This window comes from Caretta caretta, chromosome 13 (assembly GCF_965140235.1).
Source record: "Caretta caretta isolate rCarCar2 chromosome 13, rCarCar1.hap1, whole genome shotgun sequence".
In the NCBI taxonomy this organism is placed as follows: domain Eukaryota; kingdom Metazoa; phylum Chordata; order Testudines; family Cheloniidae; genus Caretta; species Caretta caretta.
The window spans coordinates 32854586-32881869 of NC_134218.1; the positions used below are offsets into that span (position 1 = coordinate 32854586).

Here is a 27284-nt window from a genome sequence, read left to right on the forward strand (position 1 = left end):
CTATACGTATATCTATTGTGCAGGGTTTCCTGCTCTGGCTCCGGTCCGAACTCCCCCTCCCCCGTCGCGGGCCCCGCTGCCAGAGCCGCGCTGCCCCCTGCCGGGCAGAGCCGGACCTGCCAGTCCGGGTCATAGACCCCGCTCCGCTGAGGGGAGTCCCCGCGGCTGGGGGGGCCGGCCAGGGGGGAGGGGCTGGGCCGGGCCGTGACTCCAGCCCCCCGGCCGTGTTACAGGGGGCGGCGCTCACACCCTTGTGTGCCCAGCTCGCGGGGTGGGAGCAGGACCCCTGGGTCCTGTCCCCGGCTGGGGGCCCCGGCCCCGAGGCGAGGGGGCTCTGGGGGTCCTGGGGCCCCGTTACCTTCACTCGCCCGCCCCGTGTCGCAGCGGCTGGGAAAGCGAAACCAACCACCCCTGTTCCCGGGTAGCCCCGCCCAGCCCAGCCAGGGAGCGTCTGCAAACTCCCCGCCCCAGCTACTCCCCCCCAGGGGCCGTCCGACGCTCCCGCTCTCGTGGGGAACTTTCCTGGCGTCTGCACTGCCCCGGGGGACTCCGCTGGATAAGGACCCCAGTCCTCGCTCCAGCTCCCTTTGCCCGGAGGCCTGCGTGCCCTCGAGGGGCTCCCCTTCCTCCTTCTGGCTGGGCTAAGTCCCCGAAACCCCAACAAGGCTGGGGCTCGTGTCTGCGCGGCTCCACTAATTAGGCGGGTGGCCCTTCATTCTTTCCTGCGCAGCTGCCCAGGTGTGCACCTTAGAGGGACCTGAATGGTCCACAGTGCGGGGGGTGTGGGGTGAGGACGGACGGGCGGACGGAGGGGGGCGGACAGTGCGGGGGGTGTGGGGTGAGGACGGACGGGCGGACGGAGGGGGGCGGACAGTGCGGTGAGGGATGTGGGGGGAGGGCGGACGGGGGGGGGGCGGACAGTGCGGCGGGGGGTGTGGGGGGAGGACGGACAGGCGGATGGAGGGGGATCTGGAGGATGGTGTGGATTGCACTCTCAGCAAATTTGCGGATGATACTAAACTGGGAGGAGTGGTAGATACGCTGGAGGGCAGGGATAGGATACAGAAGGACCTAGACAAATTGGAGGATTGGGCCAAAAGAAATCTGATGAGGTTCAATAAGGATAAGTGCAGGGTCCTGCACTTAGGACGGAAGAACCCAATGCACAGCTACAGACTAGGGACCGAATGGCTAGGCAGCAGTTCTGTGGAAAAGGACCTAGGGGTGACAGTGGACGAGAAGCTGGATATGAGTCAGCAGTGTGCCCTTGTTGCCAAGAAGGCCAATGGCATTTTGGGATGTATAAGTAGGGGCATAGCGAGCAGATCAAGGGACGTGATCGTTCCCCTCTATTCGACATTGGTGAGGCCTCATCTGGAGTACTGTGTCCAGTTTTGGGCCCCACACTACAAGAAGGATGTGGATAAATTGGAGAGAGTCCAGCGAAGGGCAACAAAAATGATTAGGGGTCTGGAACACATGAGTTATGAGGAGAGGCTGAGGGAGCTGGGATTGTTTAGCCTGCAGAAGAGAAGAATGAGGGGGGATTTGATAGCTGCTTTCAACTACCTGAAAGGGGGTTCCAAAGAGGATGGCTCTAGACTGTTCTCAATGGTAGCAGATGACAGAACGAGGAGTAATGGTCTCAAGTTGCAGTGGGGGAGGTTTAGATTGGATATTAGGAAAAACTTTTTCACTATGAGGGCGGTGAAACACTGGAATGCGTTACCTAGGGAGGTGGTAGAATCTCCTTCCTTAGAGGTTTTTAAGGTCAGGCTTGACAAAGCCCTGGCTGGGATGATTTAGTTGGGGATTGGTCCTGCTTTGAGCAGGGGGTTGGACTAGATGACCTTCTGGGGTCCCTTCCAACCCTGATATTCTATGATTCTATGAATGGAGCTCATGGTGCTCCGTGGACCACAGTTTGAGAACGTCTGTTCTAGGGGACAAGGACCCGTCCCGTGGGGACACCACAACCAGCTGACTCACAGGCTGCTCCTCCCACGTCCCAGGCGCCCTCAGGCTCTGGGTGGCAGGACCCTTCTCCCCAGCGTTGGCTCCCCCCATTGGGATTGGGTTCCCCCCTCCAAGTCCAACCTACAAGGCCCCTGGGCTGGGGGTATCTCCCTCTGCTGGGCCATCTGCCCAGGGTCCCCCCTTGCTCTCCGACAGGCACAGGTGCAGGGGGAGTTACACCTTGAGGTCTACACGGCCTGGCTCATGCAGGGCTCAGTCAGTGCACAGAACAACTCTTTTCCACGTGCACCAATGGTCTGACCAAAGGACCCCAGCCCAGTAATTTACACCAGTGTTTATGTCTCTGCGGAGACCTTCCATGCCACTCTCGGGTGAGCTTGACTCTAAGCACCAGACCCAGGGGATTTTGATATCCTTATGCCCTCTGCCAGCTGGCATCCAGAGGACCTGGGGCACAGGGCTCTGGGGCCTGTTCTGGGGAGCTGTTTTCCAGTCATTCCCCAGCCGGTGCCCTCTGGGGATAATCACAGCTCTGTGGGCCTCGGGCAGGGTGTGTTTCCTACCCGGTTCCCCGCTTGCTGGGGTTGCCGGGAGTCCCTGAATCCCTGGGCTGGGACGTGTGCCTGGCGCACCATGCGGAAGCCTGATGCTGCAGGAGGCCCTGGGCAGAGATGTCCCGAGAGAACTGGACAGCCTCGGGCCTGAGCCGCCACCGGAGGCTGGGAGGGTGTTAAGGTAGTGAATGCTCTGGCAGTCTGGAGCAGGCTGGCTGGCTCAGGAGAGAAAGGCTGGAGCAGCCGCTTTTCCTTTCAGGTCCCCAGGGCCAAACCCAGCCCCAGGGAGCAGCTGCCCAGCGGTGCCCAGGTGCTGTCCTGGGGTGCGCAATGACAGCACCTGCTGAATGCCCCCTCCACCCGGACCCCCTCAGCGAGACCAAGGGCTGGCCAGTGGCGCTCATCGGGAAGGTGAGGCCCGCGCCCCTTGGGCTTCCCTGCACAGGTCATGCCAGCGGGCACATCGCCCCAGCAGGCCTCCCAGCCCAGCTCCGTGGCCTGGTGCTGAAGCCTGGGGAAGGGCGGGGAGCCAGAGACTGAGCCTAGGCCCAAGCTGTCTGCATAGCTATGGGTCTGGGCCAAGCCCTGCTGGCACAAGTCTGTGGCTCCATGCCGGGAGCTGCGCTGCTGGCTGCAGTGTGCAGAATAGAGACAGACAACCCCGGGGCACATGGAATGGCTCGCACACCTGTTCTCTCCACGGGTCGGACTTAGGAGCAGCAGTTCCTGGGCTCCAGCCCACAGCTCTCCCCACTAGGCACTGCTGTTGCTCGACCTTGGGGAACGTGCAGAAGGCTCCTGGGGGAGAGACATTAACTTCTGCCTCTGCGCCTTTGTGCAGGGCTCCGGGGAGCAAGCTGCCGAGAGCCCTTGGAGAACAGAGCCGGATAAAACCCCTTCCCACGGAGCCAGGCAGTGACTGCCAGGGAGCTCGTCTGCGCAGAGCGATGGGTCAGAGTCTGTTTCTGTATGGGCCGGAGGACTGCGAGACACAGAGGAGCTCTCAGCTTGCTCTGCCTTTGGCCTTGAACTGCTAGCACGATGCCTGTGTTCAAGAGAGCGAGAGCTGTCTACACAAGACATGCCAGCGGCACAGCTGCAGTGTAGACGCCGCTCCGGCGCCTAGCACTGCCAGAAACCTGCTCTTGGAGGCCACAGCGAGGTTGACAGGAGAGTTCATCCTTTGCCTTAGCGGGGTCCCCGACAGGGAAGAGCTCAGCCTCTTCACAGGGCATGAAGTGCTCCCAGCTTGGCAATGCATACCAGCTCGAGACTGGAGTGAATCTGCGACAAAGCTCCGGACGGGACCAGGGGCGCTTTGAGGGAGGGGGAAGCCCCATGTAAGCTGCAGGAAGTCACACGCCCCAGCACAGTGAGGTAGCGGGCCGAGGCAGAGGAGGCCAGTCCTCTGACGCCAGGAGATCAGTTCCCTCCCGAATTTATAAGTGTCACCAAAGCTGCCCAGACATTGGACTTTCCACGGAACAGCAAGTCAAATGCAAAATCTTACGGAATGGCTGAGTGTGCCCTCTACTGATCCACCATGTCCACATGGTTGTTTGCTAGAGACAGCCAGACAAGTGACCTAAGAACAGACACATGCACACACTGGGCATGATGATAAACATGAGCTCTCGTTCTCACTTTGCAAACACCCAGTGTCTTCTCTGCTCTGTTTTCTGCCTTTGAGTCCTCTTTCTCTGATTGCTCTCCATGTCCTCCCCTCAGCACTGGGCAGCTGTCATAAATATAAAGGGAAGGGTAACCACCTTTCTGTAGACAGTGCTGTAAAATCCCTCCTAGCAAGAGGCAAAACCCTTTCACCTGTAAAGGGTTAAGAAGCTAAGATAACCTCTCTGGCACCTGACCCAAAATGACCAATGAGGGGTCAAGATACTTTCAGATCTGGAGGGGGGGGAAAAAGATTTTTCTCTGTCTGTGTGATACCTTTGCTGGGAACAGATCAAGGATACAAGCCCTCCAACTCCTGTAAAGTTAGTAAGTAATCTAGCTAGAAAATGCATTAGGTTTTCTTGTTTTGGCTGGTAAAATAAGCTGTGCTGGAAGGAATGTATATTCCTCTTTTTGTATCTTTTTGTAACTGAAGGTTTTGCCTAGAGGGATTCTCTATGTTTTGAATCTGATTACCCTGTAAAGTATTTACCATCCTGATTTTACAGAGGTGATTCTTTTACCTTTTTTTAAATTAAAATTCTTCTTTTAAGAACCTGATTGATTTTTCACTGTTCTTAAGGTCCAGGGGTTTGGGTCTGTGTTCCCCTGTACCAATTGGTGAGGATTCTTATCAAGCCTTCCCCAGGAAAGGTAATGTAGGGCTTGGGGGGATATTTTGGGGGAAGACATCTCTAAGTGGGCTCTTTCCCTGTTCTTTGTTTAAAATGCTTGGTGGTAGCAGCATACGGTTCAAGGACTCCCTCCGGGAACTGATGGGCAGGATCCCCTGGGAGAGTAACATGAGGGGGAAAGGAGTTCAGGAGAGCTGGCTGTATTTTAAAGAATCCTTATTGAGGTTACAGGGACAAACCATCCTGATGTGTAGAAAGAATAGTAAATATGGCAGCTTGGCTTAACAGTGAAATCCTTGCTGATCTTAAACACAAAAAAAAAGCTTACAAAAAGTGGAAGATTGGACAAATGACCAGGGATGAGTATAAAAATATTGCTCGGGCACGTAGGAGTGAAATCAGGAAGGCTAAATCATACCTGGAGTTGCAGCTAGTGAGAGATGTTAAGCGTAACAAGAAGGGTTCCTTCAGATATGTTAGCAAGAAGAAGAAAGCCAAGGAAAGTGTGGGCCCCTTACTGAATGAGGGAGGCAACCTAGTGACAGAGGATGTGGAAAAAGCTAATGTACTCAATGCTTGTTTTGCCTCTGTCTTCACGAACAAGGTCAGCTCCCAGACTACTGCACTGGGCAGCACAGCATGGGGAGGAGGTGACCAGCCCTCTGTGGAGAAAGAAGTGGTTCGGGACTATTTAGAAAAGCTGGACGTGCACCAGTCCATGGGGCTGGGTGCGTTGCATCCGAGAGTGCTAAAGGAATTGGCGGATGTGATTGCAGAGCCATTGGCCATTATCTTTGAAAACTCATGGCGATCGGGGGAAGTCCCGGAAGACCGGAAAAAGGCTAATGTAGTGTCCATCTTTAAAAAAGGGAAGAAGGAGGATCCTGGAAACTACAGGCCAGTCAGCCTCACCTCAGTCCCTGGAAAAATCATAGAGCAGGTCCTCAAGGAATCCATTCTGAAGCACTTAGAGGAGAGGAAAGTGATCAGGAACAGTCAGCATGGATTCACTAAGGGCAAGTCATGCCTGACTAATCTAATTGCCTTCTATGATGAGATAACTGGTTCTGTGGATGAAGGCCAAGCAGTGGACGTGTTATTCCTTGACTTTAGCAAAGCTTTTGACATGGTCTCCCACAGTATTCTTGTGAGCAAGTTAAAGAAGTATGGGCTGGATGGATGCACTACAAGGTGGATAGAAAGTTGGCTAGATTGTCGGGCTCAACGGGTAGTGATCAATGGCTCCATGTCTAGTTGGCAGCCGGTATCTAGCGGAGTGCCCCAAGGGTCGGTCCTGGGGCAGGTTTTGTTCAATATCTTCATTAATGATCTGGAGGATGGTGTGGATTGCATCCTCAGCAAGTTTGCGGATGACACTAAACTGGGAGGAGAGGTAGATACGCTGGAGGGTAGGGATAGGATATAGAGGGACCTAGACAAATTGGAGGATTGGGCCAAAAGAAATCTGATGAGGTTCAACAAGGACAAGTGCAGAGTCCTGCACTTAGGACGGAAGAATCCAATGCACCGCTACAGACTAGGGACCGAATGGCTAGGCAGCAGTTCTGCAGAGAAGGACCTAGGGGTGACAGTGGACGAGAAGCTGGATATGAGTCAACAGTGTGCCCTTGTTGGCAAGAAGGCCAATGGCATTTTCGGATGTATAAGTAGGGGCATTGCCAGCAGATTGAGGGACGTGATCGTTTCCCTCTATTCGACACTGGTGAGGCCTCATCTGGAGTACTGTGTCCAGTTTTGGGCCCCACACTACAAGAAGGATGTGGAAAAATTGGAGAGAGTCCAGCGAAGGGCAACAAAAATGATTAGGGGTCTGGAACACATGACTTATGAGGAGAGGCTGAGGGAACTGAGATTGTTTAGTCTACAGAAGAGAAGAATGAGGGGGGATTTGATAGCTGCTTTCAACTACCTGAAAGGTGGATCCAAAGAGGATGGATCCAGACTATTCTCAGTGATAGCAGATGACAGGACAAGAAGTAATGGTCTCAAGTTGCAGTGGGGGAGATTTAGGTTGGATATTAGGAAAAACTTTTTCACTAGGAGGGTTGTGAAACACTGGAATGCGTTACCTAGGGAGGTGGTGGAATCCCCTTCCTTAGAAGTTTTTAAGGTCCTGCTTGACAAAGCCCTGGCTGGGATGATTTAGTTGGGGATTGGTCCTGCTTTGAGCAGGGGGTTGGACTAGATGACCTCCAGAGGTCCCTTCCAACTCTGATATTGTATGATTCTATGACAAGGCAAAGTTTGTACCTTGGGGAAGTTTTTAACTTAATCTGGTAAGAATAAGCTTAGGGAGTCTTTCATGCAGGTCCCCACATCTGTACCCCAGAGTTCAGAGTGGGGAGGGAACCCTGACAGCAGCCAAGGCAACAAAAGCCCAACTGAACCACCCTGACCAAATTCCGTCTCCTGAGATTCTCCGATCTCAGGGAGTTGCAGATTCTGCACTTCATGGTGTTTCTAGTCCTTTACCTGGCCACCCTGGTACGGAATCATCTCTATCCCACAGCTGAAGATGATTTCTTGCACTGAGATGTGGCCTAATGAAGTTTTGATGCTTGGTCTTGGGTCAGTAGTAGACGTGTTCTGCTTCGTTTTTATATTTGTTTCCTACTTTCACATCTTCGTGGCCTTGCTGAGAATCCCCTCCATGCAGGGAAGGTGTAAAGCCTCCTCCACCTGCCTGCTGCACTTGGTTGTGTTTTCTTTATTTACCTGCACAGCCATGTTCTCTTACTTGCGTCCACGGTCTGTGTCTTCCCCGCAGGTTGTGTTGTATTCCGTGCTGCTGCCAGTCATGAACCCCGTCATCTATAGCCTGCAAAACAAGGAGCTAAAGCAGGCTCTGCAGAGAATTGCAAGCAAGATGCTCTTTGCCAGGAACATGGATTTCTCACCCTGAGTTTCTATGTGGAAGAGTTGCAGTGATTTAACTCAAATCGGTTTGTAAATCCATCTAATTGAGCGGATGCAAACCCACGTGGTCACCTTTATTTTGGGTTAAGGATGCCTCATTTCAGTTTAGCTTAAACCTGTTCCCAAATGACTTAAACTCAACCAATACAAGCTGTTCTTAAACCAAATTTAGAGCATCCAGTTGGTTTGTATAAGTGTAACCAAGTCAGTTTGAATTGACACCGTAAGTCCTCAAACAGGAGGAAGGTCATTGTGTAGACAGGCTCTTGGTGCTGGGCGTAGGGACCGTCTCTGTGAGTTCCTCACTGCAATAAAGTAGTGTGACACTCTGCACCCTGGGGGAGTGCCTTGTAACCCTCATATTCCTCATTTGTATATAGTTGTGATATTGCATATAAAGCGGATGTTGTAAGGTGTCATGGGAAAGGTTACGATCTGCTGAAACCCACTCTTCCATCTAAATATGTGTATTGGTGTGAAGTTATGAGAATTGTGTTGCATGGTTGTGACATTCCCCTGGTGTTATGTGGACTGGTGATCTGCTAGGTCACTTCAGTCCTTGACTCTGGGAGCCAGCCTTACCCTGCTCTGCTGTGACAACCCCCACTCCTGGGATGTTCATGCACAGCCTCTGGCATGTAAGCTGCTTTGATTGTGCAACTGAATGACACTAGCCAATATCTCCGGTCCCAGACGCAACCCTCAGAACCTCTGTCTTGCAGTGTCCAGTTACGCCCGCAGGACGCTGCAAGCTTATATGAGTTAATCAATTTAACAAAGAAATGGATATGTACCAGGCTTATTATCACAAGGGGAGTCTCTGACGTGCTTCAAACCAAACACACGGTTTCAGGTGTTAATAAATCTGTTAGTGTATTCTTATGAAAGATAGATTTTAAGTGATTATAAGTCAAAGCACAACAAGTCGGATTTGGTCAAATGAAATAAAAGCAAAACATATTCTAAGCTGATCTTAACACTTTCAGTGCCCTTACAAACTTAGATGCTTCTCACCACAGCCTGACTGGTTGCTCTTCAGCCAGGCTCTCCCCTTTGATCAGCGCTTCAGTCTCTTGGTGGTGACATCAGTAGATGAAGGTGGAAGATAGAGAGGAAGAGTATGGCAAATGTCTTTCCTTTTTATGTGATATTGCACTCCATAATATTCTATGGAGTATGCTTATGAGTGTGAATATAATGTAACTGGAATATGCTTCATGCAAAAGGTCTCTTGTAAGGTACCATTACAAAGCTTATGATCCACTGAGTGTGGCCATCCCATTTGTTTGCATGTATAATTTCTATGTCTGGAGGTAGGAGAATAAGATATAAGCTTCTATTACTGATGTAAACATGCTAAGTGGAAGCCATTAAGGGTGCCTCAGAATCAATGACCTGTGAATGGGTTTGTTTACTGGCCAGCCTTCCTGTGTACTGTGTTGGCCAGCTCCTAGGTAATGAAGAAGGAGGTCTTGCAGTGACATGTGACCATGTCACTTGGAACTGGAATCCATCTTTAACCTGGTGCTTTTCCATTTAGAAGGAGTGGTGGGGACCCAGAGAGAAAAAAGATTCCCACCTTGTGCCAAAGCCATGAAAGGGGGTGGAACAGAACAAAGGGGGCTGCAGTCATGAGAAATCCCCTAGTTACCCCCTGGGCTAGAACTAACAGGAATTGTATCGGGGAAAGGATTGGGCCCAGACTAAGAAGGAGTCTAGTCTGTGAAAGAAGCTTATTTGAATATCTCTGAGGGTGAGATTTACCTGTATTCAGTTTCTTAAATGTATTAAGCTTAGACTTGTGTGTTTTGTTTTATTTTGCTTGGTAACTTACTTTGTTCTGTCTGTTATTACTTGAAACCACTTAAATCCTACTTTTAATTCTTAATAAAATCACTTTTGTTTATTATTGAACTCAGAGTAAGTGATTAATACCTGGGGGAGCAAACAGCTGTGCATATCTCTCTATCAGTGTTATAGAGGGTGGATAATTTATGAGTTTACCCTGTATAAGCTTTATACAGAGTAAAACGGACTTATTTGGGGTTTGGATCCCCAAATAAGGGGGCTGGGTTTCTGGGTGCTGGAGACAGGAGTACCTGCTGTGTGGTTTTCAGTTAAAGCCTGCAGCTTTTGGTATGTGGTTCAGACCCTGGGTCTGTGTTGCAGCAGGCTAGCATGTCTGGCTCAACAAGACAGGGTTCTGGAGTCCCAAGCTGGGAGGGAAAACGGGCTTAGAGGTAATTCCAGCACGTCAGGTGACAGTCCCAAGGGGTCTCTGTGACCGAACCTATCACAGTGATGTCTGTAGATGGAGGTGGAAGAGAGAGGAAGAGCATGGCAAATGTCTCTCCCTTTTATCATGTTCTTTCTTCCCTCTTGGCTTTACACCATTCTTAGGAGTCAGGTGAGAATTACCTCATCGTAGTCCCAAACTGACCAAAGGAAGGGGGGTGACTCATTCGAGAATCCAACAGATCCTTTGTTGCTGCCTAGGCCAGCAACCTGTGTTCCTGTGAGGCTGGGCTGGGTTTGTCCCATACATGCCCTGATGAGGTGTGAACTGCCCCTCTGTTCCTGGAGAGTTTTGCCTGGGCCTGTTTTAAGCCACAAAGATACATTTTCAGCCTCATAATTATATACATGAAATTACAACCTATAACATCACTATTACAACAATGCTCAGTGCATCATGAGCCTTCTGAAGACACCTGACATGACAAACTTTGCATTGGATACCACACAATCATATTATAAGGATGACCATGGGGGTGTAAGGTGTTCCTACGAGGTACAGAACATCACAATGGTTGTCACATTCAGTGGGTTTGGGAAGTGCCCAGATACTAGCTTCCCAAAGACAATAACCAGGGGGATAGCCAAAGCCCGGGAGGGCAGATATGAAAAAAACATCAACAGCCATTGTTCAGCAGGGAGCTACAATACAATGACTCACTTGAACAAGGCCACACCAGGGGAAGTGCTCATCCTTGCCTGGTGACTCAGCAATGCCCACCAGACATGCCTGGACTTGTGTTCTCCAAGCACATGGACTAAGGGTATAAAACAGAACATAGTGGTCCCATGCTTTGTCCTTTCTCTTCTCCTCCACCTACACTTAAGGCAACGAGAATGCTGGAGTTGAAGAGACTGGTTCCTGGACTAAGAGGGAAAAGCCTGTGTATAAAAGACTGTAACCAACCTGCAATATCCAGTGGGGTGAGAAAAACTGCTTAATCTAGATGTTGCCCAGTCCAATAGGGTTGAGAGTTTAGACTGCATGCTCATATTTTATTTTATTTTGGTAACTATGCTAACTTTTTGCCTATCACTTATGATCACTTAAAATCCATCTTTTGTAATCAATAAACTTATTCTAATGTTTGTCCTTACCAGGGAGTTTGCCTGAAGTGGTTGGTAAATCTGCTCCGGTTACAAAGGCTGGTATATATCCACTTTCCACTGATGAAGTGGTGAACCAATTAATAAATTTGCATTGCTCAAGGAAAGGTCTTGAGCAGTGCAAGACAGGATATTCCCGAGGTACAAGGCTGGGAATTGAGGGAATCTGGCTGGTGCCTTTGTCTATGTGATTTGTGAGTGGCTCTGGGAGCATTCCATGCAATCTAGCTGGCTGTGGGGCTGCACGTGCTGTTGTGCTGAGTGATAACAGCGCCTGGAGGGGTTTGCTGCTTGTCACCAGTAAAGCATTGTGAGGGACAACCCAGATTTGTGAGTGAAGGGAACACAGAGGTCCCACAGTTCCAGGGTGCACCCCGGGGATCCCATCACAAGCAGTTTCCCTAAGTTTGTCCCAGTGGCTTGCCTGTCTGCCTGGCTTTGGCTGGAGTCCCGGGGCGCCGCATTTCCAACGGCTGCCAATGGCACTGGGTTCCCAGCAGGGTCAGGGACGGCCTGCCCTGAGCGGGTGGATTAATGCTCCCAGCTCTGGTTTTCTGGTGGGGCAGAGCAGCTGGATCCAGATGCTGGGGCGGCTGGCTAGGGCCAGGAGGAGCCCCAGAGAGCAGAGAACACGTGGGGTGCAGGTTGCAGACACAGGGCAGGGTTTAGCAGGTCGTTTTAGCTGTGGATCCGTATGGATCCCTGACAACCCCTCAGTGGTCTCTGCTCCACCAGGAGAATGAGCAGCCAGACCCGGAAAATCTGCCCCTGCTCACCCGAGGGGCAGTGCGGGGTAATTTGATGCTTGGAAAATAATCCCTGGCTGAGATCTCCAAAGCACCTTGGCCATTTGGACGTATGATTCCCATTCAGATAACTGGGAACTGGGTGTCCAGCCCCCCTGCAGCTCAGGAACCTCCAGCCCTGCCTGGAATGAGAACACAGTTGTATTGTAATGGGACAGGGAAGCAGCACCTAGGAGTGGGCCAAACCCCCACCTATGAGCCCAGGAGCTGGGTGGGGGCAGGCAGAATCCAGGCTCTTTGTAGGTCGCCAGACAGAAAGCTCCATTAAGGTGAAGTTCAAGGTGAGGGGAGGTGCCTGTCCGTGCGGGGTAAGAAATATCCCATGGCTGGTGCCAGGATCCCCATAGCATGTGTTGCAAACCCCAGAGACTCCCTGTCACTGTGACACTGAAAAGAAATATTTCAGGTTTCAGAGTAGCAGCCGTGTTTGTCTGTATCCGCAAAAAGAAAAGGAGGACTTGTAGACTTTGTTAGTCTCTAAGGTGCCACAAGTACTGCTTTTCTTTTTGAAAAGAAATACAAACCCATTCAGCCAGGAAATGCAGAGCATGGCCCCCAAATGCCCTTGACTCTGCCCGGGGCCAGCACAGGATCTTACGATTTAGACAGAGGTGCCCATCTCCCACTTCCAGTTCTGATGTTCCATGTTCAGGCTCCCCTGGCATTCTCCAAACCCCACTCAGCTGCTGCTGAGCCCTGTGAGCTCCCTGTCAGGTCCCTACAGCACCTCCATTTCTGCCCCAGGCCCTGCACCTCCGGCGGGTGCCCAGGCTCTCAGCCCCACGTCCGGCCCGAGGGGGAGGCTCCAAGCAGCTGTTGCGATGCCGGATCCAGTGGTTCTGCTCTGATCTCCAGCTATCTCCTTATGGCTCGTATTCCAAGGCTTCGAGCGCTCACCCTGGTTCAGCTCCCTGCCCTGCCAGCTGGGGAGACAGGCCGGGAGTGTGGGCCTCTCACCTGGCTGCAGCACCCGCACCCAGAGCTCCGGGTTAACCCGGCGGAGGCTCCAACTGGAGCTGTTTCACTCTGGAACAATAATTCACTCGTCAGGGGACGGGTTCTTGCTCTCCTGCCACTGGGGAGCTCTGGGGCACCAGGCTCCAGTGTCACTGACTCACTTTCTGGCCCAATGGCTCCTCTTAGCCATTCCCTATGGCAGCTCCCGGGGACACCCGCAGCTCATTCCACCACTGCTTTCCCCTGAGCCTTTCTGGCTCCCCACTCTGGATTTGCCAGCTCAGACTCCCTCCTCCCAGGCAGGTAGTAACCACAGACTCCACTCCATAGCTCCAGACACGCCTCCCTTGGCCCTGGGAGTGATTGCAGCTCCTGGGCTTTCCACAGGCCCCTGCTGTTCCCGGCCAGCTGAGCTGTGAGAGTGGGGAGTTGACCCGAGTGTGAACAACACTGCCTGAGATTGCAGAGAGCCTGAGCCCATTGCTCCAAGAGGCGGGTCATGAGTTCCAAAGAGATGGTAAGTCTTACTGGGGGTTGGGAAGGGAGCATTTGCCAATGAGTCTGAAATGAAATGTGTCAGAAATAGCAACAAACAAATAAATAAACAATACAAATCCATTTTATTCCTTAGGGTTTTGTTTCACGTTGTGTCTGACAAATGACAGCTGAGGGATAATGAGGCCAGGGCGGCCTGGGGATCGACACTGTGATTTTTAGTGTCAGCAAACAGATTTCTGAGGGGAAACTGGGTGCATTTGCTGCCCATCCAGGGCTGGGATTTGGGGTCCCCTGGGTGTGCGTGTCTGGCAGGTCGGACCCTCCTTGGGGAAGGCAGCATGGCTGGGATGGACAGCGGGCATGCCAGTGAAATAGCCCCCAGAGGGCAGCAAAGGGTCAGGAAGGCGCAGTTTGGAGACACCCCCAGCCCCAATTCAGTGTGTGTGTGTGTGGGCAGTTTGCAGACATGCCCTAGCACAGTGGTTCTCAACCAGGGGTACAACTGCCCCTGGGGTTACACAGGGGTCTTCCAGGGGTACCTCAGCTCCTCTAGAGATTTGCCCAATTTTACAACAGGTGACATAAAAAGCACGAGCGCAGTCCCTACAAACGGACATTTCATGCAGCCAATGCCTTGTTTATTCTGCTCTATACACTGGACACTGAAATGTCGGTGTGAGATTTATATTCCAGTCGATTTATTTTCTGATTGTCTGGTAAAAGGGAACAGGTCGGCCACTGGGGAGTCACAGGGTTTTGGGGCACGTTTGCATTTTTATGTCTGATTTTGCAAGCAAGTGGTTTTTAAGTGAGGTGAAATTTGGGGGTACGCCAGACACACCAGACTCCTGAAAGGGGGTACAGTCGCTATCTGGAAAGGCTGAGCGCCACTGCACCGGCGCAAGGGGGGCTGTGTGGCGTGAAGGGTTTGCAGACGGTCCCTGGCTCCCAGTGGGTGGGAGGAACTTTGCGGACGTCCCCTGGTTTGCAGTACTGAGGGCGGGGAGTTTGCAGACGCGCCCCGGCGGGGGGCGGAGCTAGTTTCCCTTCCAGCTGACTCAGGGCTTCGCTGTCCGGTGACCGAGGGGGAAAGTACCGCTGCTGCAGATCGGGCCCGTGGGATCAGGCTCCCCAGAGCACCCCCTCCTGGGGTCCATGGCCCGCCCTGGTCCTGCCTCCTGGGTTCATGGTCCCCTCCATCCTCTCTGGGTCCAGGGGCCCCTTCCATCTTCTCTGGGTCCTGACCCCCTCCCTTGTCCAGGGGTCCCCCCTGATCCCCAGACCCCAATCTGGGCCCATCCCCCTCATATGGGGCTTTGCCCCTGCAGCGTCTTCCCTCCCTGGGTGTGGGGGCCCTGTGTGCTGGGGCAGTTTGGGGGGGTTGGAGGGAGGTGACCCCTAAACCTTCCTGGTTCCAACTCACCCTCCCACCTTTCTATTCCTTTTTGTACTTCTCCCTGCATGGATCTCCCGGCGCCCATCCCAGTGGCACCTGTCCTGCTCCCCATGACTCCTGGGGGCTGTTGAGGGGCTGTTCCCCACTCAGACCTCACCCCCCCGTACAGCAACTTGGGCGCTCTGCCAGAAGCAGCTGCAGCAGCCAGAGCTGCAGCCGGTGGCTTGCTGTAGCTTTCACGCCGACTCCCTTTCTCTGGTCTGGGAACTAGGCGTCAGAGTTAAATCCCAGCGACAAACAACCAGCCCTGCTTCCCCGGCAGAGCCTTTCCCGGGGCTTCCGCCATTTCCCGGTCTGTGGTGCTTACCCCGGAGCGGGCGAAGAGGTGCCTGGCTCCCGGCTGTGAATACCTGCTCCGTTGGGACACGGCAGCAGTGCAGGCCCTGCTGTGGCACCGGCCCGGGGCTAGCGGTGGCAGGCAGATGAGGTCGCACTGGAGGGAAGACGCACTAGCCATTGGCACGGCTCACCTGGGGCTGTGGTGGATCCTCTGTGGCGGCCAGTGTTTGATGTGGGACGGACAGGGCTGGGCCTCATTTTCCCCAGGAGTTTGTTCCAGGCCCTGCGGGTTACCCAGGTGATCCCAATGTTCCCGTCTGTCCTTGGAGCTGGGAAGTCTCCAGCTGGCCCAGCGGCGGTGAGACAATATGGGGCCCCAAGAACGGGGTCTGGAGCAGTGTTCCCTCTAATTTTTTACGTGCATGCATGGAATGAATTTTGTTATGTGCAGCAATATGGAGGTGACGTGTGGTGGGGGTGGGGCCCAGGAATTTGGAGTGGGGGAGGGGGGTCAGGGCTGGGGTAGAGGGCTGGGGTGTGCGCTCTGGCTGGGGGTGTAGGCTCTGGGGTGGGGCCGGGGATGAGGAATTTGGGTGAGGGAGGAGGCGCAGGGCTGGGGCAGAGGGTTGGGTATGGGATGGGGTGAGGGCTCTGGCTAGGGGTGTGGGCTCCAGGGTGGGGCTGAGGATGAGGGGCTTGGGGTGCAGACTGCCCCGGGGAGAGAGGACTCCCCCTAGCCCTCTCTCCCCGCAGCAGCTCGGGACCGGGCCAGGGGAGAGGCGCCTCTCCGCTGCAGCTCCGGCAGGGTGGGGCTGGGCTGCAGGAGGGGTGCTTCTCCCCACCTTCGCGGCCCTCGGTAGCCAGCTGCACAGCCATGCAGCTTAGAGGAAATTTAGGTCTGGAGCCCCTCTTGGTCATGGCAGCTCTGGCATGCCTCCCCCCCCAGCATCCTCAGATCCCTGCTCCTCAAGGGGGACTCCCCGTGTGCTCAGAGCTGGGTTCCTGCTGCTGGAGATCCCAGCCCGCTGCTGGCCTTTCACCCCGCCAGGCCCAGGCGGTCCGGCTCTGGGGCAGGGAGCAAGAGCCCCCAGCTGTGGCCAGGGCTGGACTTCGCAGCCTCAGGCCGGGGGGTTCATGGCGGCCACTCCAGTCCCGGGTGAAGGTAAATAGCAGCGCCCCCCCTCCCCCCTCAGCTTGGAACAGCTGCTCTGTAAACCCCTTCTGATCTTTGCAGGGCAATACCCTACCCAGTGACCCACTCGGGTTCCCTGCAGCCCGGCACTGCTCCAGCCCCCCCCCAAGGGCTGGGGATAGAACCCAGAAGTCCTGCTTCCATGCCCCCTCTACCCCAGCTTAACCCACTAGTACCCACTCCCCGCCCAGAGCCAGGGATAGAACCCAGGAGTCCTGACTCCTAGCCTCTCCCTACTCTAACCACTAGCCCCTCCCCTGTGCTCTGACCGAACCCCCACCCCTCCTTCCGTCTGTCTGTCTGTCCATACATCCCTATACACTGCCCTCTACACTTCTCCACCCACCCCCATTGCTGGCTGGAACTGTGTGTGGGGAGGGGGGCCCTGGGAGGAGCCATCACTGTGATCTCTGAGCTAGGCCCTGTGAGCCTGTGGGACTCCCTGCCACAGGATTTGGCTGAGCAGGGGGGTGGGGTTGGGGTCTCAGAGCCATTGCTGTGGGGTGGGGGTACCCCGTGCCTGTCAGTTTTCCTAGGAATCCTGTATCTCACCCCGCTTCCCCTGCACAGATCCCCCGACCCCGGAGCCAAGATGACTCAGTGCGGCCTCCTGACCGGCTCCAACAAGCCGGGTAATTCAGGACTGGGGGGCGGGGGTGGGGCTGCGAGGGGGAGGGCAGCCCCATGGCTGACCCGGCCCCTCCCCTGGTGCCCATGGGGTATGTGGGCGACTCGTAGATGACACCCCTCTCCCCTGGCACCCATGTGGGGGTCCCTGGCTGACATCCCCCTCCTCCAGTGCCCATGGGGGTCTGTGGGGTCCCGTAGCTGACCCGCTGTCCCCCCAGCGCCCATGGCGGGACCCCGGCTGATGACCCTGTTCCCCCCAGTGCCTCTGCGCAGCGGCTCGGTGATGGTGCTGATCCGAGGCTTCGTGGCTGACGTGGGCTGCGAGCTGCCCTACAGGAATGAAGAGCCAGGGCCCGTGGAGGCCGTGTTCGTATTCCCCGTGGACACTGAGGCGGCCGTCTACGCCTTCCAGGCCCGCCTGGCAGAAGCCTGTATCCGTGGAAAAAAAACAGGTACCAGGGGCCAAGTGTCCCGGGGGGGGGGAGAGGGCGCTCGTGGGGGGAACTGGGGGGGGGATCTTGGGATGCCCCATCTCTCCAGCGGGCGCAGGGGCTGTACGGGAATGTGCTGGCTGGGGGATGTCGGGGTAACCACGTCTCTCCCTGCAGGAGCTGTATGGGGTGCTAGGGCTGATGGGGGTGGATTCTCAGAGCGCTGCTGGGGGAATCGGGGCAAGCGAGGGTTGGGGGACAGGACTGGGGGGTCTCGGCGGAGCTGGAGGTGAGAGGGTGGGGTGTCAACAGGCGGACACTGGGGCTCACTGCAGGTTTGGGAGGGCAGGGGCTGGGGGTGAGGGCAGGGGCTGGGGGCGAGGGATCTAAGGGAAGGGCGGGGGGAGAGACAGAAGAGTGGGGGAGGGGCTCTGGGGAAGTCGGGGTCACGGGGTGGCTGGGGAGGGTGGGGGATCTGGGGGGAGGGCGGTGTGGGGGGAAGGGACAGAGCAGTGGGGTGGGGCTCTGGGGCAGTCAGGGGGCGCTGAGTGGCTAGGGACTGTGGGGGACCTAGGAGGAAGGAAGTGCGGAGGGAGGGACAGGGCTGGGGCTCTGGGGGGCGCTGGGGGTGGTGGGGGATCTACGGGGAGGGCAGTGTAGGGGAGGGATGGGGTGGGGCTCTGGGGCTGTTGGGTGGTGCTGAGGGGCTGCGGATGGTGGGGGATCTGTGGGGAGGGTGGAGTGGGGAGAGGGACGGGGTGGGGCTGGGACTCTGGGGCAGTTGGGGGTTACTGGAGGGGCTGGGGGCACTGGGGGATCTAAAGGGAGGGCAGTGTGCGGGAGGGACATGGATGGGGCTCTGGGGCAGTCGGGGGACTGGGGGCTCTCGCAGGCTCACAGGGCTCAACCCCATATCTGCCCCTTTTGGGGCTGGCCCCATCTCCCCGCAGGCTCCCTGATGGGCGACCCGGCTGTGATGGTGACCCTGCTGCCCAGCCTGCCTGAGGCGGTGCCGGGCCAGAGCCCAGCCAGGGAGTTCATCTTCCTGCTGGACCGCTCCGGCAGCATGGAGTGCCCCAGGGACGGCCGAGACCACTCCCCCCAGCGCATCGACAGCGCCAAGGTACGGCCAGGTGGGAGGCCGCGCTCGATGAGCCCTGTCATGAATATAAAGGGAAGGGTAGCCACCTTTCTGTAGACAGTGCTATAAAATTGCTCCTGGCCAGAGGCAAAGTCCTTTCACCTGTAAAGGGTTAAGAAGCTAAGGTAACCTCCTTGGCACCTGACCAAAATGACCAATGAGGAGACAAGATTCTTTCAAATCACCCCTCTTGTGAGACTCCCTAAATCCAGGGCAGAACAACAGGATCTTCTTCCCCCTGGATCCCCTCCTTGTCCCAGGCCAACTCCCTGTCTCTTTAAGGAGCAGCTGCTGATATCCCGCCTCCCCACAGCCCATGGCTGCTCAGCCTTCCTGGCTTTGTCTGCTGTGCCCACTCCTCGCACAGCTGGGCTCCATCTGCCAGCAGGGCCCCGTCAAGCCCTGGGTTCCCTCCAGGGCAGCATCTAAAGGTAGTTGACCCCTCCCAGCCCACATTAACTCCCTCAGGGCTTGTGCAGGGGGGACATCCCATCACACCCCCCCGTGCAGTTTTCATTGGTTGGGGCAAAAAACCAAACTGACTTCCAGCCTGAGCATTAAGTGTCTGGAGAGGCTGGGATGATGGGTCTGCCTACAATGGCATGTCGCCGATCTGTGACTGCTAGCAGCAAATATCTCCCACCGGCCGGTGACGGGGCACTAGCTGGGGAGGGCTCTGAGTTACTACCGAGATTCTCTCGTGGGGTCTGGCTAGTGGATCTCGCCCACATACTCAGGGTCTACCTGATCGCCATATTTGGGGTTGGGAAGGAATTTTCCTCTGGGTCAGATTTGCAGAGACCCTGGGTTGTTTTCTGCTTTCTCTGCAGCATGGGGCATGGGTCACATGCCAGTTTGAACTAGGGTAAATGGTGGATTCTCTATAATCTGAAGTATTTAAATTGTGAGCTGAGGATGTCAGTAACTCAGCCAGAGGTTTGGGAGTGAGTGGGCGAGGGTCTGTGACCTGCGATGTGCAGGTCAGACTAGACAGTCACGCTGGTCCCTTCTGGCCTTAAAGTCTATGAGTCTAAGTGACCTCATTGTTCTCTGATTGAGGGGGGAAACTGAGGCAGCCCACAGCAGAGCCACACTCAGCTGCAATGGGGTGCTCAAGGAGGCGATGGTGCCCTTCTATACACCCTGGATCAATTGCATTTGAAACCCATTAAATTCACTAACGCTTTGGTTAGGTCAAAAATAATCATTCATAAAAACGCCCCAGAAAGCCTGCTTCAGTCTGTGCTTGTTAAAACCATCCCTGTTAAGAGCAGGTTAGACACGCCTGGCAGGGGTGGTCTAGAGAATACTTAGTCCTGCCTGAGTGCAGGGGACTGGACTAGATACCTCTTGAGGTCCCTTCCAGTCCGACACTTCTATGCTTCTATTAGCCAAGCACCTTCTAAAAAGAACTCTCTCCAGTTAGCCTTGCAGCATCTGTGGCCATACAGAGACCTACAGGAGGAGACACACTGGTCATTAGAGCGTCACATGCCCGAATGAGCACTCCAGGAGGGGTTCAGCCCAGCTCGGAGCTGGGCCCTGCCTGGAGAGCTCTCCAGGGCTTACAGGCCAGCAGCAGACATCAAGATAAGTGGTCCCTCCGAGGGCAATTAGCCTGGCGACGCTGCTGGGAAATGCAGGGCTCAGGGGTGGTCTCGTGGGGGCTGATTAGAAGAGAAAGTCAGAGGCACTAATCAAAGTTAGACAGGGGATAGGACAGGTCTGTTCCTACAGCAAACAGCCCCGATGGGTAAAGTGACGGGGTCAAGCTGCTCGCTCCCAGGGCCTGGGACAGGTGATGGGGCCTTCGTACATTCCAGCAGGCTCCCAGGGAGCAGGGGAACCTTAGCAGCGGGGAATGCAGTGAAACAGACAGATGAACAAGGCTCACTTTCCCATGCAGGTAGCAAAGGCAGCATGGCCCAGTGAGCAAAAGGCAATTCTGGGTTTCGAGGCCTCAGTGATTGATGGGCACTGCTGTCCTGCCCACTGCCCACAGTCCCCAGCTCTGCCCAGGTCCTCGGTCCTAAACCACAGTCCCCTTCTCTTCCACCCCAGGGCTCACACATGCACACAGCTAGGCTGGTGCCCCTCAATCCTGACCTAAGCTCCCTGTAAGCTACACAGCCATGCAGAAGCCTATTTAGCGCCACACGGGGGCTCAGGGAACCCGCTCCACCTAGCCTGGTCCCCAACCTGCTGCGGGAGGGGCACCACTCCCCCGGCCACAACTCAGCCTGTGGCCCGGACCTGTTGCGGCCGGGGCGGCGCAGCCCAGACCCAGGTGCGGCTCTCCCCGGGCCTGGATCTTCTGGGGCTGGTGGAGGGATGCTTATCCTGTAGCCCCAGAGGTCCTGTGGCAGGGAGATGCCCTTTCCCCCTCAGCCTTGGTGCTGCTGTGGAGAGTACTAGGGGGAGTCCCCTCTCAACGCCACAGCTCCTGAGCACCCTTCTGCACCCCAAACCCCCCAGAGCCCGCACCCCCAGCCAGAGTCCTCTTCCCCTGCCCCAGCCCTGAGCCCCTCATCCCTGGCCCCACCCCAGAGCCCAAACCCCCAGCCGGAGCCCTCTTCCCCTGCCCCAGCCCTGAGCTCCTCATCCCCGGCCCCACCCCAGAGCCCGCATCCCCAGCCGCAGCCCTCTTCCCCTGCCCCAGCCCTGAGCCCCTCATCCCCGGCCCCACCCCAGAGCGACCTGAACGTGCTGGTATTTCCATCGAGTTCTGCGTACCAGCAGCCCAGTCCCAGGCCAGAACTGAGTCGTCTTCATACATCATCCCCCCCACGCCCCCCCACAGAGAGCAGGTGCCGAGGACACAGGGATTCAACCACACACTGAGCAGGTCTCGTTCTCTCCCGCAGGGGACAACAAAACACACACACAAATACACAGCAGATCCCATAGCCTCCAGCAGGGGGAACTATCACGGAGTCCCCGGGTGATGCTCTGGATCGGCTCCCCACGAAGCCAGGCAGGACTCTGGGGGAGCCTCCTCTCTGTGAGCAGCCCGTCTGCAGGACACACAGCTCCCACTGCTTCCACCTTCCTGGGTCTGACCTCAGAGCATCCAGCATCCTCTGCCCCTCTGTGCACTTCCCGCAGCGAGTCCGCCCAGGCAGGGTCCTGGGGAAGCCAGAGGGTCCTGCCCCCCAACTCCGCAGTCAGACGTGACTCTCAGCCAGCCAGTAAAACAGAGGTTTATTAGATGACAGGAACATGGTCTAACACAGAGCTTGTAGGTGCAGAGAACAGGACCCCTCAGCCGGGTCCATTTTGGGGGGCAGTGAGCCAGACAACCAAGTCTGCCCTTCACTCCATGTCCGCAGCCAGCCCCAAACTGACTTACCCTCCGGCCCCCCTTCCTCTGGGCTTTGTCCCTTTCCCGGGCCAGGAGGTCACTTGATTCCTTTGTTCTCCAACCTTTAGCTCTCACCTTGTGAGGGGGGGGGGAAGGGCCAGGCCATTAGTTGCCAGGAAACAGGGTGTCGGCCATTCTCTGTGTCCAGACCCCTGCACACACCTGCCCTCTAGGGCTCTGCAATGATCATACACCCTTATCCCACCCCCTAGATACTTAAGAACTGCATAGGGGAAACTGAGGCACCCCCACACTATTCAGAGGAAATATTCAGAGCAGTCCCGCTTCGTCACAGGAACAGCCTCACATGCCGTCCGGGATCCGCTGGATCGGTGCTGTGCCCCCAGCTTTGGAGCAGCTCCTTGCAGAACCCCCTTAGATGGGCTGGACCCCCAGGCCTCACCGCCTCTTGGACTGACCCTCAAGGGCTGCAGCCCTCCCGCCTCACCCCGTGAGCTCCATGGAGTGAGGCCAGCGGAGCCGGAGCCCAGGGAGAGCCATGGCTGTTCGGCAGGGACCAGGATTTGCAGCAACACTCAAGCAGCGCACACGAAACAGCCGGGCCTGTTCGTCCCTTGGGCACAGGGTAATATTATTATGACCCTGCACTTATGGCACTTTGCACGTTGGCAGAGAGAAATGAAAGCGAAAGCAGCGTCGGTTCGGGTCAGCCCGGGGCCCACCCCAGCTGGAGCAGCGTCCTGTGTTCTGGCTGTGTCTGTCTGACCTCCATAGTCTGTTCCCAGGAGAGAGAGAGAGATCCCAGCAGCCACCTCTTCCCCCCAGCTCCCACTTCCCCAGTCCTTCCTTCTCCAGGGGGGGTCTTTGCTCTGCTTCCCGGCTGAGATGGCCGGGGAGATCCAGGCGGCTCTGGCCCTGGCATCAGGTCACTGAGGGCCTTGTTCACGTGGGTCGGTTCTAGCCAGTTCCTTAACAACTCTTTGTTCCCCCGAGACAGGGAGGTGTCACCCACACCTGTGTCTTTTAGCCTTTCCTGAAAACACAGAGTCCTTTCCCCCTGCTGGGCAACCACGCAGCAAATGGGGAAACTGAGGCACACAGCAGGGTCATAATAATATTACCCCCAAAATCCCCCCTTCCTCACATACACACAGTTATATAGCACCAACAACTGTCTTCATAGTGTGAATCAGACTTAGCCCCAGTGACTTAACCGGGGCTGATGCTGCTATACATCAGGGCATGTGAGACTGGCTTTGTCTACAGAAGTCAGTTTCTAACCTTGATCTCACTGGCGTAAGTTTGGCAAAGGAGAAGAATTCATAATAACGACAGTTTGGAGCATGTGATGGGGATCCAGAGACCTTCATTGCAATCCTGGAGCTGCCCCAGCTTCCTTTGCGCCCTCAACCCAATCCCTTTGGCAAAAGTTTTCAAACTCAGGTGCCCCAAGGTAGCCAGGAAAAGCCCTGTTAATTGGAGTGGACAGATATCTCAGGCCTGCCCAGCAAGCCTGAAAAAAACAGGCTAAAATCAGACATTAAGGTGAATGTTTCCAAACTGCCTAAGGGATTTGGATGCCCAGGTCCTATTCCTCTCTACGGGAGTTAGGCAGCTAACTTCCTTAGACACTGGTGAAAATTCCACAAGGCCCTTGAATACCTTTAAAAACCTGTCCCTGTACAATGGGATTAGGCGCTTCAGAAAGTGTGACCCAGCCCTGCTCTGTGCCTCAGTTTCCCCACATGGGGCTGAGGTCTATGGATGGGCTGGATGAGAGCTATGACCGGCATTCAGAAAGCAGCTTTTTAGGAGCTCAGGCTACATTTTATGGGAATTGTGTGTCCAAATCCCCTAGTCAGGACTTGGAAAATCTCAACCTTAAACTCTGTGGGACAGATCCTCAGGTGGTGTCCGTCAGCTGTCAGGCCATTGGGGTCACTGGGCCAGATCCCCAGTTGGCGTGACTCGGTTGTAGCTCCATTGGAGTCACCTCATCCCTGCGTGTGCTCACCTACAGTGATCAGAAGCATTTACCTTCCTAGACAGTGGGTGCAAAACCTGTCCCCGCTGAGATCCAAGGCCGAACTCCCGTGAGCCCCATCTCACCAGGATTGGCACCTGTATGCATTAGCTGCTGGTGAATTAACAATACAAAGGCAAATCTGTGCGGGAGCCTAGCACCCTGCGAATTGATCCGATCAGCCCTTCGTGTGTAACCGTATGGACTGACAAATGGGAGGGAAGCCTCTGGAAGTGAACCGGTAACCAGCGAGGATAGAGAACAAGGCTGATGTCGGTGAAATTCTGGTTGCTTCATGTGGTCAGCAGAGGGCAGCAACGGCTAAGGAATGAGGCAGAAGCCGCATTATAGGTGCTGGCCGGGAGGAGACGACTCACCGGTCTCTTCTGGCCTTGGTCTATGTGACCATTGTCACGGAGTGTGGGGGAGTCCGGGGCCTGCACCCCTCTTCCTGGGATTTACCGGGACTCTCAGCCAGCCAGTAAAACAGAAGGTTTATTGGACAATAGAAACATAGTCTAAAACAGAGCTTGTGGGTACAAGCAGGACCCCTCAGTCAAGCCTTTCTGGGGGGCAGGGCGCTTAGACCCCAGCCCTGGGGTTCCCTGCGTTCCACCACCCAGCACCAAACTGAAACCAGCCCCCATCCCCGCCAGCAGGCTCCCTCCTGCAGCCTTTGTCCAATTCCCCCGGCAGAGGTGTGACCTCCCCCTCCCTGTCCTGGCTCAGGTGACAGGCTCTCAGGTCTCCCATCCCCAGTGAAACTCCCCTGCCACATTCCCAGGTCAACGCTCCCCCCTCCCTGCTGCGTCACAACCATCTCCTCGGCCCTCCTGTGTCACACAAGCCCAGCACTAATCTCACCCTGGGCTGTGTTAAGAGGAGGGTTGTATGCAGACACGGGAGGGAATTGTCCCGCTCCACTCGGCGCTGGTGAGGCCCCAGCTGCAGTCCTGGGCACCACATTTGAGGCAAGACATGGATAAATTGGAGAGTCTAGAGGAGAGCAGCAAAAGTGAGCAAAGTTTTAGAAAACCTGACCTAGGAGGAAAGGTTAAGAAAACCAGGGCCTGTTTCGTCTTGAGAACAGAAGTCTGAGGGGCGACCGGATAACAGCCTGCAAATGCCTTGGGGGGGGGGTTCTAAAGAGGACGGGAATCGATTGTTCCCCATGTCCCCTGAAGGCAGGACAAGCCGTAATGAGCTGAATCTGCAGCAAGGCAGAATGAGGTGAGAACTCTCAGGGGAGTGAAGCTCTGGAACAGGCTCCCCAGGGAGGCTGTGGAATCCCTGTCACTGGAGGGCTTTAAGAACAGGCTGGACAAATGCCTCTCGGGGCTGGTCTAGGTTCCCCCTGCCTGACTCACGGATGAATGATCTATTGCAAGAGGAGACGTGAACATTTGACAAGTGACGTTTCTTGTTCAGAACCATTTCTGGGTCCGTAATTGACTCAGCACAACCAGCATTCCGGGCCCGGGCCCTAGGCTGCTGCGAAGGGGGGTGGGGCAGAGCCCGAGTCCAGCTGAGACACGGGTCCGAGTCCTGTTGTTTCCGGAGTCTGCGCAGTGCAGGGTGGATGAATTAGCACAGCCAGGAGAGCCAGGTCCAGCAAGCATAAACCCAGGCTTCCCATGCAGTGCGGACGCTCAGGCACTTGGAAGCCCCTCATCTCCAAGCCGGGGTTTCCGCTGCCATCCAGACACGTTGCCACAGACAGGGCTCCAGAGAAGTTCCGTGCCCTCGGGGAGGGGGGGTCGTACAGACTGGGCCAGGCTGACTTTCCCAGAACCGAGGAACCAAAGAAAGGCCTTTGGCTCTGAAAGGACGAGCGGGAACTGGCTCGGACCCATCACACGGCCAGGACTTTCTGTCACGGGGCCTGCGCCTTGGCGGAAGGGTGGGAAAGACTCTGGCCCACTAGGGCCCTATAAGACTGAGGGGGACTCCTGCTTTGCTCAGTGTGTTTACATCTGTTTAATGTCTGTGACGCTTTTACCACAGGAGAAGCCAGGAGTCCTGAGTCCAGGGCCACCCTGCTCAAGCCACTAGGCCATCTCTGCCTCCAGGAACCAGAGCAGAACCCGGGAACACCGTGGGCCAGGCCCCTGCTCTAGTCCCTACCACCCAAAGCCACCCCAGGGCCAAGCAGAGCAGCTAGGAACCGGGGACCGGATGGGCACAGAGGGGGCGTTACATGCTGGAGTGTTCAGACATTACTAGCTGTGGTGCACTACGGGAGGCCACGTACATGAGTACAGACAGTCGTACGAGTTGCTTGAGTTATTCTGCGTGTGGATTTTTTCTCTCTCTATCTGAAGAACGTAGACAGGGCCTGCCTTGAAGGCCACTGAAGTTGGCTGGAAATGGGGATTTCCAAAGGAGCCTACGGGGACTAGGCAACCAGCTTCCGCCGACGGAGTTTATCTGAAGACCACTGAAAAGACTCGGGCTGAAATTCTGCACCCGCTGGAGTGGAAGACAAAAGGCCCTTTGATTTCAATGGGGACAGGATGTCATCACTGGCATTTAAGTCCCACTGTTCATAGCGGGCGGTCAGAATTAGGATCTCTGAGTTCCATCTGCCCTTTGGGGGGAATCTCAGCCAAAGGGCTGCGTTCCTTCCCAGTGCTGGCTCAACGCAGTCGATCAGTTACCCGGTTTCCTGATCCTTCCCCAGAGCCTCCGTGCAGTGCGGGGCATGGGGCGGCGACAGGACCCGGGGGCTGTGCATTACGTTGGCTGAGTTGCCTTCTCAGACATGGAAAGGCTAAACTAGGGACATGACCAACCACAGAGTCACGTGGTGAGAGCAGTTCGACGGGGGTCGAGGCTGGTTAACACGAAGAGGGAAAACTGTTTGCTTCTTCGCTATTTTCCTGCAGTTCCTCGATAAACATATCGCTTCCTCCCCAGGGAATTAAAGAGCTGAGGTCTTCCAGCGTTTGCTTGAGCCCCAGTACGTCCTGAGAAGGGCCCGATGCTGCCCAAGGTGGACCGTCAAGATGGATGGCCAGGTTTTAAGCAGTTCTTCCTTTGGTAGAGAATTCAGCAGCTGGTGAATGGGGACGGATTGACAACACACAGCACGTGGCAAGCGTCCTCTATCTGCTGCCCACTTCCACCTGTCAGCCTTCCCCACTGAATCGCATCTGCCAACCGAACACAGTTCAGCTGGAACATGTCTGACCAGCTCTAATTTGGACAGAGAGCAAATCAATTATGCGTGCAAATCCCTGGGCTACGGTTCACGTTCCCGACTGTCTATCGAAGAGAAATCTGCCATTATGACCAAAGGAGGTTGTTTTTGGACATGCAAAGATCCTGTCAGTCTGTCTGTCACATAGCTGAAGTCTGTGTAGATGGGACTAGG

General features: G+C 55.5%; 2 protein-coding genes across 5 annotated transcripts in view; one reads left to right on the forward strand and one right to left on the reverse strand.

Annotated features, from left to right (window-relative positions):
- LOC125622650 (von Willebrand factor A domain-containing protein 5A) overlaps positions 1–434 on the reverse strand; it is a 29588-nt gene extending 29154 nt beyond the window's left edge. The window contains 1 exon segment of the mRNA XM_075118884.1: positions 359–434. The gene's annotated coding sequence lies outside the window, so the exon portion shown is untranslated.
- Positions 435–14468: 14034 nt separating this feature from the next.
- On the forward strand, positions 14469–27231 carry LOC125622637 (uncharacterized). Of its 4 annotated transcripts, none has more exons than XR_007352761.2 (6): positions 14469–15530; positions 16935–16996; positions 17255–17446; positions 18376–18548; positions 22223–22513; positions 25916–27231. XR_007352761.2 is itself a non-coding variant. In XM_048820765.2 (5 exons), exons 2-5 carry the CDS (start codon positions 16957–16959, stop codon positions 25961–25963), a joined length of 453 nt encoding a protein of 150 aa, XP_048676722.1. In that variant the 5' UTR covers positions 14469–15530; positions 16935–16956; the 3' UTR covers positions 25964–27231. The 4 variants fall into 4 exon arrangements, 2 of the variants coding, with proteins under 2 accessions (XP_048676722.1, XP_048676721.1); XR_012664747.1 differs by having other exon boundaries at positions 26828–27231; XM_048820765.2 differs by lacking the exon at positions 22223–22513.
- The last annotated feature ends 53 nt before the right edge of the window (positions 27232–27284 follow it).

Bases quoted from the DNA above. Each gene is read 5' to 3' on its own strand.
- LOC125622637 (XM_048820764.2), top strand. From the start codon at position 16,957: ATGACTCAGTGCGGCCTCCTGACCGGCTCCAACAAGCCGG. The intron at 16,997-17,254 runs GTAATTCAGGAC...TGTTCCCCCCAG, and splicing joins GACCGGCTCCAACAAGCCGG to TGCCTCTGCGCAGCGGCTCG. The intron at 18,549-26,827 runs GTACGGCCAGGT...CTTCCTCCCCAG, and splicing joins AGCGCATCGACAGCGCCAAG to GGAATTAAAGAGCTGAGGTC.